This window comes from Ctenopharyngodon idella, chromosome 8, assembly GCF_019924925.1.
Source record: "Ctenopharyngodon idella isolate HZGC_01 chromosome 8, HZGC01, whole genome shotgun sequence".
Taxonomy (NCBI): Eukaryota; Metazoa; Chordata; class Actinopteri; order Cypriniformes; family Xenocyprididae; genus Ctenopharyngodon; species Ctenopharyngodon idella.
Window position 1 is genome coordinate 27,753,119 of NC_067227.1, and position 13,333 is coordinate 27,766,451.

General features: G+C 36.6%; 1 protein-coding gene across 1 annotated transcript in view; it reads left to right on the forward strand.

Moving 5' to 3' along the window:
* Positions 1 to 1,139: 1,139 nt before the first annotated feature.
* The window catches only part of dab2ipa (DAB2 interacting protein a), a 113,399-nt gene continuing 101,205 nt past the window's right edge, over positions 1,140 to 13,333 (forward strand). Inside the window, exon 1 of the mRNA XM_051902980.1 lies at positions 1,140 to 1,391. Coding sequence (XP_051758940.1) covers positions 1,352 to 1,391 — 40 coding nt within the window. The 5' untranslated portion in view covers positions 1,140 to 1,351. The remainder of the gene's footprint in view (positions 1,392 to 13,333) is intronic.

Here is a 13,333-nt window from a genome sequence, read left to right on the forward strand (position 1 = left end):
TCCATATTGGTCTCATTACTTGCAAAATGTGGACAATTGGATTCTCTCTATTAGTTATTTCTGTTCTGCAAAACGCTGTAAATTTTTATTTATTTATTTATTTGTTTTTGTGAATTATTTCTATTAAAAGATTTACCAGATCTAATGCTCCAGTCAAGCACAGGGACTTAAACTTTATTTATTTCATATTATTATTATTATTTTTATTAATTATAACTTGATTATTTTACACAATTACAAGAAAATTAACAAGACATCAGCTAATTCATACAAATCATTGCTAATATTTACTCTGTGGTCAAAAAATGGTCACTTCTTGAATTTTGAGATTTTACAAAAAACTAATAGGATGTAAAGTGAAACTGAGGATCTATAAAAATAAAGAAAAACCTATAAATTAATTAGCAATTAAAACATTATTCCTAAGAAAACATGTTTGGTTTGATATTTGGATTGTAAAAAGGCAAGAATGAAGAAACACCTGGAATATTTCTTTATAAATTGCCAGCTTTTCATTTTAGAAAGTGCATATAACATCCACAGCAGTATCATGAAAATATCATTGATATACTATTAGAGTTTTTGATAACGTTTTGAATTAGATTTTGATTTTATATTTTCTGCTTTCACTTTAATTTGAAAGTTTTAGTAATTTTGTTCTGTTTTTGTCGTAATATGTCTATAATGTGCCTGTATAGCTTTTATTAAGTTTTATATTGTAGTTTTAGTTTATTTTTCTTCAACTTAAACTAAATGGAAATGAGAAATAGCTGAAATAAAATATTATAATTAATGTTTATTTTAAGTAATTATTTTTATGGTTTTAGTTTGTTAATTTAGTTACCAATAACATCTGCAGACATGATTAAAATGAGAACATCAGCTCTAACCAAAGTAATGAAAATATTTTAACTCTCCTATGTTCACTTCATTATTTTATTGTGAAACTAATGCCATTTCCATCTTTAAAAATGATAATATGACAATGTACTGCATAACAGGAATGAGTTGTAAGATCTAGAGGATGGTAGAAAGGCATGCTCTCATAAAGAGTGAGAGGAAAAGCAAGTGATCAAGAAAAAAAAAAAAAATCCCTGCTGTGTCTTTAAGAGCTGTGGCGCTCATGTGGGAGTGAGTGGGGCCCAGAGAAGTGGCTCAGCCCAGCTCAGATCTGCTCCGACTGCCAGATGCAACGCTCCAGCCAGAACGGAGCGCAGGCAGGCTGCACGGGAGGCAGCGCTCTTCTGGCAAACGGGTGACGAGGCAGAGAGAGCACCCTCCCCGTGAACCGTTGCTGTCTTACCCTCCCCTGGCACTGAGAGCATGTCTGATTTTGCCTGTCTTTGAAGTTATGGAGTTGGACAACAAACTCGAGCTGGACGGCCACCATGGTAAGAGGAGAACTTGGATACACTTTTAACAAAGCACATGAAGTGTTGAGAGCCAGTGATGTGAACTTGTGTATGTGGGGCTGTGAAACGGATTAGAGCAGGTTGCCAGGGCTTGTCTGCTTTTTGCAGTTTTTGTATTTTGTTGTAATGACAGAACAACTGTGATCTGTATACATAATGTGTGTAATTACATCCTAAAATGTGTCTTTTTTTAGTTAGGGAAGGGTTTAGAACGTGTGCGTTGACTGAACAGATGAAAACACTGTAACATCAACAGATGTGTTCGCTCAGGTTGCTACTGTTACCTCAAGGTAGTCTGAACCCTTGACATGCGTTAAACCTTACCTGAAATTTGATCTACAATAGGCCAAGGGTTCACTTTTCTGTCCGACAACACTGAAAACCACTTACACCCTATAAATTTACTGTAAATTAACTCTCTGTGTGCACCAGAATACTACTATTATTTTTTACATTACTTTATATTTAATTGAAATAAAAATGAGTTGAATTAGTTCAAATGTTGCCATGGAACCTGTGCCACTCTGGAATGTTTGAAAACATTTACGCCATTGTACTCAGGAATGAACTCATAGTTCTGGTTGTAGTTTCTTTGATTAATGTCTTTCTAATGAGGCTGAATAAACCCTCAGGACTGTATTGCTGTTTGTGTTCATGCTGATGTGACAGTCATGTGGGCTGAGATGAACTTTAGAGGGATCTGTTTCATGGACCCTTAAGCAAACTGTCATAAAACTTTCAGAGCTTGTCACACCACAATTTTTTATTATTGTTTGGGGCTTTTAAAAGGCATACAAAGGGGTAAGGGAGTAAAATAGTTAGCTATCCCACTAGATGAATACATGAAGTCCACGTGGGTAAAGAAAACAATCAACTTTTACTTTTGAGCTTACTGTACAACATCTTTGTAGTTTAATTTATGGTTCATATAGGCTATTTTAAAAGTATTTTGTAGTGTTATGAATGACATGGAAATGTATGGAAGCTTGTTTTCACCACAGAATAAAACAATTTAAAAGATAATTGCAGCTTTTTATCTCAAAATTCTGACTTTTTTTCTCACAATTGTGAGTTATAAAGTCAAAATACTTTTTTTTTCCTCAGAACTGGACTTTACAACACGCAATTGCGAGTTTATATATCACACATCTGAGAAAAGAAGTCAGAATCACAAGATATAAACTCTGAATTGCGAGAAAAAAGTCAGAATTGTGAGATATAAGTTCACGACTGCGAGAAAAAAAGGCAGAATTGCAAGATATAAATTTGCGATTGTGAGAAAGTCAGAATTTTGAGATATAAACTCACAAGTCAGACTTTTCTCACAAGTGTGAATTTATATTCTTTATTTCTTGCATTTGTGAGTTTACATCTCGCAATGCTGAGGAAAAAGTCAGAATTGCAAGATGTAAACTCACGATTGCGAAAAAAAGTCTGAACTGCGAGTTTATATCCCGGAATTTTTGTAGGTAATGACGTGGACGTGTATGGAAGCTTGTTTCCGCCACGGAATAAAACAATTTAAAAGATAAACAAAAAAATAATAATTTTTATCTCAAAATTCTGACTTTTTTTTTCTCAGAATTGCGAGTTTATATCTCATAATTCTGAATTCATAACTCACAATTGCATGTTATAAAGTTTTTTGCAAGATGTAAACTCGCAATTCTGAGAAAAAAAGTCAGCATTGCAAATTTATATCTTGCAATTCTGACTTTATAACACGCAATTGCACGCAGTTCTGAGAAAAAAAGTGAGAACTGCAAGATGTAAACTAGCAGTGGTGAGAAAAAAGTCCGAATTGTGAGATAAAAAGTCGAAATTACCTTTTTTATTTTTTATTCAGTGGTGGAAACAAGCTTCCATAGAAGTGCTCTGCCGTGCTCATCGCTTTTTTAATTTTTTACCAGGAATCTGGAATCAAACAGAATTGTTCAGATATTCATCAGCATAACCCATGTGAGTTGCATTTCAGCACAAGTTTAAAATGTTTTGAGTCAATGAATAATTAATTAAATGAGCTCTTTTGCACCGAGATCAAATAGATAATACAAATAGATGTTCTGAACTAGCGTCAGAACTTTGATTGACTTCCTTTTAGCTCTCTTCAGAAAAGTTTCGAAAAAACCTCCAGTACAATGAAAAGCAAAGGAAACATCTAAAACATTTGGTGGGATGTATGTTTTTGTGTGCTGCTTCACTTTGGTTAGGAATATTTGGTAAAAAAAAATCCCTCAAATATCTGTTGGACTTCTTGCCGAGGATTAAACATCCCAGACATGGCTCTGAATGGTGACAATCTTTGTGAAGAACATAATCCTTGTGATATATCAAGATGGACATAATCTCCTTTAGTCAGATATTACGACAAACATTCATAATTTCCTCCATCTTGTTCCTGATGGCCCATCCTGTGTTTTATGCAGCATTTAGGCCTGTTGCTGTTTCCTTTGGTCGGTGCCGCTGATGACTGTCTGGCCATTGTTATAGCAAAGCATCGTATTGTCCTGCTGCTTTTGTTCGTGAAGTACATTTGGCAACATTCTGTTTTGGACTTTTATCCATTTAATTTGCTGGCATGAGGACTGGCTGTGTTCCAAACAATGTGAGTGATGTACTCAGTAACAAACATTTCTGCTGTGACAAACAAGCTCTTTCAATACAAGGCTGTATTATTTATGGCATAAGCCTGACAGCTTATCTTATGGTAACCTCCTGTTATCCTTTGGTTAAAGCTAAAGCATGCATTTTTCCTCCTTTCTCAGCTTAATTTGCAGGGATTATAAGTAAACAACTTGTAGGATGATTCCCTTAAAAAGTGTAAACTCTGTCTCTCTGGCACTACTAAAACATTGTTCTTAAAGGGAATAGTTCATCCAAAAATGAAAATTTTGTCACCCTCAAGTGGTTCCAAATCTACGGAGCCCCGAACATGACATGCAAGAAAATTTGTTCCCTCGATTTACTAAAGCGTGCGCACGATTTACTAAAACATGCGCACAATTTACTATTTCGTTCCCTCGATTTATAAATCATGTGCATGATTTATAAATTGAGGGAACGAAATAGTAAATCGTGCGCACATTTTAGTAAATCGAGGGAACGAAATAGTAAATCGTGCGCACGCTTTAGTAAATCGAGGGAACAAATTAGTAAATCGTGCACAGGATATAGTAAATTGTGCGCACGATTTAATTTTTTTTCTTGCATGTCATGTGCGGGGCTCCGTACAAATGTGTATGAGTTTCTTTCTTCTGTTGAACACAAAAGAAGATATTTTAAAGAATACGGATAACCAGAAAATTGATGGTACCCATTGACTTCCATGGTAGGAAAAAAATAATATAAAAAAATAATGAATGTAAATTGGAACCATTACTCCAGGCTAGCTTAAAAAAAAAAATCCCTAAAATTTCACAGTTGTGCCTTGGGTAAGCTGGATGTTCAGGCTTTTTATCAGTAGTGTGAATTCCCAGTTTAGTCATAATTGGTAATTGAGGGTAGTCAACCGGAGTTTTTATTCAGCCCATAGACTAGGGAACGACACTCCCCTAATTGCATAGTATTAAAAGAATTAATTATTATTGAGATTTATCAGGAGAGGAGATTAAACAATAAAGCTCTCATAGCACTGAGGCTATATTTTAGGAGTACAGTGGATGCCTGTTTTATAGTAGGGCAAATCACTTCAAGATACACTGTAATTGCTTAATATCTGCTTTTGAAAGGAGATTAGACATTCAGATATGAACTTAACAGAGATGTTTTGTGGTTCTGTAAATATCTTATGTGGTTCTGTAAATATCTTATGCCATCAAAAAGTGTTTTTCTGAACTTATATCTAATTTTACATGACATATTCATGTTTTTAACTCAATAGGACAAACTGTTAAAATGTAATGCCCTTTACTGTAGTGTCCCTCATTACTTTAATGATTGTTTCTCAGTGTTTTTATACTAAGCCATGTGTCCCTCTATGTCTATGGCAGTTACAGCTGTGGTTTACTTCTGGGTCCCAATGAAAGTTTAAGTGACACACAGTTGACCTTTACCAAATCCTGAATGGCTGCCATTACAGCAAAGGACATTTTGGAAAAGGGCAGCTGTAAAAATGCGTCAGAATGAGGAGAAGGTGGGCGAAACAGGCTCCAAATCCTGGACCTAGATGATAAGGTCATTGTTAAGAGATTTGCAGAGATACTTTTTTTTTTTTGTCTTTTCATTTTTTAATTGATTCAGAGATGTACTGAATACAGCTCTTCCACTATCCATACTTAGCCCCGTTTCATAATCGATGATAAGTGTTTTCTTTGTTTATTATAGATGTGAAGGCTCTTTGACATGTGAGATATCATAAATCCATGTGGGCATATTGCATTTGAAGTCAGAATTCCTTTGAATATGAATTTGGCCCAGCTGGTTGTCATATATCTGACCGAATTTTCTGACCTCACATGCTTCACAGAAGTGCCTTTGTGTTGCTAACAGCAGCTGTCCAGATCCCAGCTCTCTATCATGTTAGTAGGATGTTTAGACTAGAACTGTACGTCAAGTCACTTGTCTCTTTGTTGAACTCATTTTATGATCACAACCATTGTTGTGGAAGCTACTTTGAAACTGTAGCTTGTGAAGCTGCAAGCTACTCATCATGTTCAAGTAACTGTACTACAGTCAAGCTAGCCTTTTAAAAAAGTAGCTTTTGTTTTCATTGTGACAAAACAGTTGTAGTATTTTAACTAATTGCTCCCAGCAGTGTTTCAAAGCGATATGTAACGCCTACAAGGTTTCACAAATTTGTTTAAAAATATGTACAGTTGCGGGGCCTTATTTCCATAGTTGATTATTTAGGCATGTTAGGTTTTTACTGTATATTTTTATTTAGCTTTTTATTTGTTGAGGCAAATTGCTTATTTTCAAACTAGGTGGCTAAATTTAGCTAGATATACAGCAAACACCAGCCCCATAAACAGCCATTATGTTAAGACTGTGTCTTAAGTACTAGTATGACCAGCTAGTGGTTTGTCAAGGGCCAGTCAGTCTTACTTTTTAGTATCAAATTAGACCAATCAGTTATGAACAGTCTTAAAGAAAAAAATGTGATGACTAACTTATAAGACTAGTCTTAGCAGTTTATGAAACCAGCCCTCATGCAATGTGGCCGTTTGCATAAACCGCTTAAACTAGTCTTACAAGTTAGTCATCTAATTTTTTTCTTCAATGCAATGTAGCTGTTTGCATAAACCGCTTAGGCTAGTCTTACAGGTTAATCATCATATTTTTTTTTTCTTCAAGATTAAGTCAGTTACAAAAAATAAACATAGACTGGTTTAATTTGAATCTGAAAAATAATACTGATTAGCCCTAAATAACTGCTTGTTGGTCAGACTAGTTCTTAAGACACAGTCTTACAGGTGCAGTTAGTGATTTGGGAAATGCTAACGTTAGCCTGCTAGCTTTGAAAGCATACGATTCCACCCTCCCTGCAAATCGCAGTCCAAAGCCATGCCTCCTCTGAAACACATGAAGGAACACACAGCTGCTCTCGGCAAAACGTCACAAGAGACGGCGTTAAACCACCTCATGTCTCAAAGCACATAACATTATAATAATAATGAACGTAAACAACTTAGAGAGCTTGTACCTGAATGCTGCAGATTTCAGTGTTGATACATGGATACGGATAAGTCTGAGGATGTGAACAGCTCCAGTTAGATTGTCACAGGTTGCCATCTCTTAATTACGGTAGTTATGGCGTGAACGCAGCATAAGGTTGTCATTTTGATTCGGTAGGAAGTTTAAAAGATGGCTGCTGTTTGTTTGTGGTGCTCTGTGACTGACGTCTGTCTACATAAACTCTGCATAGTATGAAACGCTCTGATGACGTATGATGTCTGCGCGAACAGGGTGTGCGAGGGAATGTAAAAACATACGTTGACAGGCAGGTAGGCCGTCTTATTATTTCATTCGGACTGAATATGATGATTGGATGAACATTTTATGGTCTTACGCCTTCCACAGACGATATATACTTATAAAAACATCTATGTTTATACAACTGGCCCTACTAGCAACAACGACAAAATGGATGTTGTTTCTTGTTGACTTTAAGTTAGTAGCGTCAATTCTTTGTGCAGTAAATGTGCTGTATATATGACCGATCCAGTCTGCCCTATGCACATTATATGTCTGGGCGTCCAGACAGCTTTCAGACACTGCTAATTTGATGTCCTTTATTGCTGTAGTGCAATACGAACCCTTGAGAGTGGGTTTTAGGTGGCATGAAGTAAAGCAAATGCACATTGTGAGCTGAGCTTTTTATCTCCACTGAACCACAGATTGCTGAAGCGTTGTAACTGTTGCTAGGATGTCCGGTGGCCAGAGCTTTTATCACCGTGGAAACATTGTTTTACCCATCCCCCTTTGTGGATTGATGTGTGTTTTTGCTTGTTTCTCTTTTTAACTCGTCATTTGAAACAGATGTCACCAGAGCCGGCGTTTTTCATGCCTTCAGCAAACACTATGTTGATTGCCTGGTTGTACATTTTTCTTTGGATACATGGCTCTGTATGCCAAACATTAATTCCACATTCCAGGTTATTTACAAATTGCAATGTGTGTGGAGTGTATTGACAATATGCCTGGTATCCAGATTACTATAGTAAATGTTTACTAATCCCTCAGTTTGTAAAAACCGACAGATTTACAGCACACTTATAATGAAGTCTAGCAGTGATGCATACAGTATATCAGCGACCACATTGGTATAGGTTGTGTGACTTTTTAATGTTATCGGAACCATTCTGATAAGTAAAACAGGCCGATATATTTAAGCCAGTAAATTATAGCCAAATGATCAGACACCATATTATTTTTACTAGCCCTACCTATTTTTAAACAATTAAAATGTTTACTTGAGCCTGTTAGATTTTTTTCAGATCTGATTTGTGCCCCCTCAGTTTCAATTTGTCACTCCTTCACCCCCGAAATGCGATCGATTTTAACCATTTGATGTGTACGTTCACACCGGTGTGATTAGAATGTTCAGTGTGTCACTGCTAAATTCAAATGTGCTTTCGCGCTTTGGCTGGCGCTGAGCCAGAGACGGATGTGCTCAGTGCTTTTCATATTTCACAACTACTTAGTGATTTCAACCACATAATGTTTATTTGAGGTTTCAGACATTTAAATAGACATTCAAATGAAGTACTAGGCTATATACCTCAGTGTATGGAATTTGAATTTAACAAACTAAAAATGTCTTTCAGAATTCCCCATAGGTGTTCGATTGGGTTCAGATCAGGAGCCACTGAATCACTTTCACCCCGTTCCTCTTCAGAAATCCGACAGTGGTCTTAGATGTGTGTTTAGGATCATTGTCATGTTGGAAAAGTGCACGACGACCAAGGGCACGGAGTGATGGCAGCATCTTCTCTTTCAGTATAGAGCAGTACATCTGTGAATTCATGATGCCATCAATGAAATGCAGCTCCCCGACACCAGCAGCACTCATGCAGCCACAGGTCACTGCCACCACCATGTTTCACTGTAGGCACCATGCATTTTTCTTTGTATTCCTCACCTTTGCGACGCCATACAGTTTTGAAGCCATCAGTTCCAAAAACATTTATCTTGGTCTCATCACTCCAGAGTATAGAGTCCCAGTAGTCTTCATCTTTGTCAGCATGGGCCCTGGCAAACTCTAGGTGGGCTTTTTCATCCCTATTTTCTAATATTATTTTAAAATGCTTTCATTTTTTTCCCAGCTTAATTTGCTGTAGGTAAGCCATTCATAGGTTGATTTCCTTACTCAACATTAGCCACATTTACATGTACACTTTTTTGTCATTCCGATTAAAATCATTCCAATTGAAAGATTTGGTTTACATGAGACGTTATCTAATCTGATATGGTGTTTACATGTGCCGGTGCTTTCAATCGGAATGACTTTGTGACATGTGCACATTATCTTATGTCCTGTTTGCCACATTTTATTCCTGTCAACATGGAGTTCCATTATTTCTTATGTGTGCTATTTTTATGTAAAGTGATGCTCTTAATCAAGCAACATCTCAATACTACCCCTCCCTCCTCTGAAAAGCAGAAGCGTGTGGATGAAGGACCGTAGTAATGATACACTGAGTTCCTTCAGTGTATTTAATTAATGTGTTGTTTCAGTTTTACTCCAGTTTGATTTTGCCGCCGCCATTGCGCATTCTGACGACCCCTGGCTTCTTGACTTGATGACGTAGATGCAGTTACGTAATCGTTTTAACGCGTTTACATGGCAGAATTTTTATTTTGTTCGGTTTATCTTACCCCTCTCAAACCGATTACAATTTCATTCGGTTTGGGCATTTTTATTCCGATTGAGGTGTTTATATGGAGCATTTTCATTTGGATTGGATTTTTAAACCGATTACAATGCTCCATGTAAACGCACCTATTGATGTTTTCAACATAGCGTTGCTTGTTAGAGCATCCCGACACAGCAACAGTGGCTCACCAACAGTGCGAGTTTAGGATGGGACTGTTGGGCTGTTAGGAGGGAAGTCTGTTTGGCTGCCCAATGACGGGGAGAGAGTCTAGAAAACCTGTTAAAAAGTCATAATTTTTGCAATTCTGTAGCTTTAAATAACCAATTTCAAGCAGTCAAATTCAGTAAAACCAAAAAACGTATTCCTTATTGACTGCTTGATTATAAAGCCATCCAAAGCCATTTAAAAAGCACTGCATATACTGTAGCGTGTATCGTGTATTAGAAGTTTTTCACTGGGAGATTAAAGTATCAGAGCCCAGACAGGCCTTACAATAACACACTCCCTTGAGCCTGCGTTCTGATTGGCTGACATTCCAGAGGAATTCAGACTTCCAAAGGGGGCTCGTTTCCTCAAAAGATGGTGGTGCAGAATAAGAGAGAGAGAATGCCGTTACTAGGCCCCTAACTGCTCATGAAAATGGAAAAAAAGTAACCACTGTCCCTCTTGTCCCCCCCCCCCTTTCATTCTCCTTTCTTTCCAAAAGTGGGAGGGTCACAATTGCCGCACAATGTGGCAGGCCTGAGCGCCGTGTTAGAATTCTTGTGGTAATCTCCACCACCGTGTGGAGGCCGAAACAGCACACAGATGGATGTAACAGGCAGGTTTTGTTTGTAATTCTCAATAAGGAGCTAAGATAGTGCCGGACACATCCTTGAGTCCTTCAGCTTGAGTCGTGCTTTCTGTTTCTGATCATTCTCTTCACAGGATGGGGTGACCTGCTTCAGAAACTGGCCTATTTCTAAGATGTCCCCTGTGGGCAACCAAGGTGAGAAGGAGCTGTTTTTGGGCTCCAAAAAGATGTGATGTAAGGCCCGGTTTCTTTTAAACAGCATGCCGTACGCTTCAGGCTCAAACAGGAAGTGTGGGACATCCGAGGCCCCGTTCTAAATGGTGCACTAAGCCCACACTATGATTATGTAATCTCACGTAGGTTGTTGGGGAGTAGTGAGAATCATAAAATGGGTCACGCTATGATCTTGTGCACTTAGTTGGGACAGATCAAACTCATTGTCCTGCATTTTCAGAAAAGATAGGCAGTAATTTGTGTGCCATTTATTTACTTTTTCCTTCTAAAAGAAAAAATAGCTATCAGAAGAAAAAAACAAAAACATTAATACCTTAATAAAAGTGATGTGTGAAATATGACTTCCAGCAATCAGTTTGAATGTGTAACATACTGTAGTGTTAATCCATCTTACAGAGTCACATTCCTGATCTCTGAAATGCGCCGCAGAAAAAGCTTTAAACAGCCTGTAAACTCGCATGGAAACATGGGAATTATTCTCTGGCTGGCAGACCTCTGAATCCGAGGGTGTATATTAGCTCTGTCAGCAATTAACTTTTTATGATGCAGGCCTTGCTGTTTTAGGATGGCTGATGAACAAATGGATCCTGTTCCTATTCTGTTTTCCATTTTTCTGCTGTTATTCCCTTTGCCTCCCTCTCTCTCTCTCCATACTCTCCCATGTTACCCTCCCCTTTTTTTGTCCGGATGTTGTTTTACTCTAAAGTAAGGGTATTCCAAGCCCGGCTTTGAACTATAAAAGCTGTGGTGCTTCAGAGATGGCTGATATAGTGCCTCTATTGATCCTGTCTCCTGGCAACCTCTGACAACAGCTGAGCAAAGGACAGCGCTCCGAAATCACAAACAAGACTTTTCTTGTGCAAAGTTAAATATAGGCTTGCCCTGGTCCTAAGCATTCTGGGAGATTTGCTCTTTGTACCTTGCAGAACTTGTGTAGATGCAGATGGTACAGAGAAACCGGTATTATAACGTAAGTGCTGGTAAAAGATGACTTGTTTTTGTGTAATAGAATAATTGCAGTCATAGCTATTTTGTCTGAAGTTTTTTTTTTTTTTTTTTTTTTCTGGTACAGAGTACCATCAATTGTGTGTCAGTCACAGGAATTATTTTTGCATAACATCTTTTGTAATCTCTTCTATCTCTGGTTTATATGACAGTCTTACTAGACAAAGGCTGTTAGTCACGCAAGCCAATGTTTTGGCTATCCTGTTAAATTTGGTCCATATTGTAGCTTAATCCAGCCAAGACTGGTCAAGACACCATCTGACCAATATGACCAGCATTTACAGTACTCTTGAATTTGCATTAGCTGGACCAAAATGCAGTTTTCTGCCCAATTTGAACTAAAGAAGCCCAATTTAGGATAAGATTGAGGTCAGATTTTATTAGTTGAAATATGTTATTTAAATGTAACTTGTTAAGCAAATGTTGGTCTTTCTCTTAAAAAAGTAAATAGGAGCTAGTCCAACTTCTATTTACAAATAAATAAATAAATTGCTTTTTTATGATCGGCTGATGAACAAATGGTTATTTATTATAATATATATATATATCAATAGAAATGTTATTTATTGTATTTTAGCTCAGTCACCAATTAACCTTTATATAAATTATATAAATACATAATATATAAATTAAATGTATTTATTAATTTTTATTTTTATTTAATTTATATTTTATTATTTATTAAAATGTATTTATATGTAAATTATATAATTTGTAATTTATATAAAATCTATTATGAATTTTGAATAAATTCATAATGTATAATGTATACTGTTATGTCAAATATACAGTCAAACCGAAAATTATTCAGACATTTTTTATATTTTTGATATATTTTTACTAGTGGGTACAGGACACTATAGTTCATTTCTGTAAGTGAGGATAGCAAAATAAAGTAAACTGTGACACATTATACCCAAAAATTCTTCATACAGTGGACTACCAGTAAAATTAATAAAAATTTGGAACCAAAAATTATTCAGACACTTTGACCTGACCATGTTTGACCAAGTGTTATCTGACATAATTAAGATTATTTTTTCTGACACAGTTTAACTCGTGAGATCTTGTCATATTTTATTACCATTTTTTTAAACTATAGTGAATAAACTGTATTAATGAATGAAATTTTCAAGGTGTCTGAATACATTTTGGTTTGACTGTATATAAATTTTATTCCTACATTTTATATAAAATCATGTTTGTCAGTTCTCATGTTAATCTCAAGGTTTACAGATTTACTGTAATTAATCTGAATGCAATTTATATTTAACAATTTGTATCTCAGTTCTTAAATTGTGACTTACTGCCAATGGCAGAGAAGCACTGGCTCTGTTTATTGCGGGGGTTTAATGCAGGCCCTGGCAGAGACTGTGGAGTTGTTGGAACAAGCAGGTGTTTGGCATATTTTATCCAGGGCTCTTTGATGGCATGGAGTCCATTGTGCTAGACGTTCATTAACATACCAAAGCAAAAGAGAAATGCCAAAGTCCAATTAATTAACTGAGCAATGCAGCTGAGATGTTCTGCAGGATGCATATCAGCAGCTGAGCACAGATATTTGACATTATTGT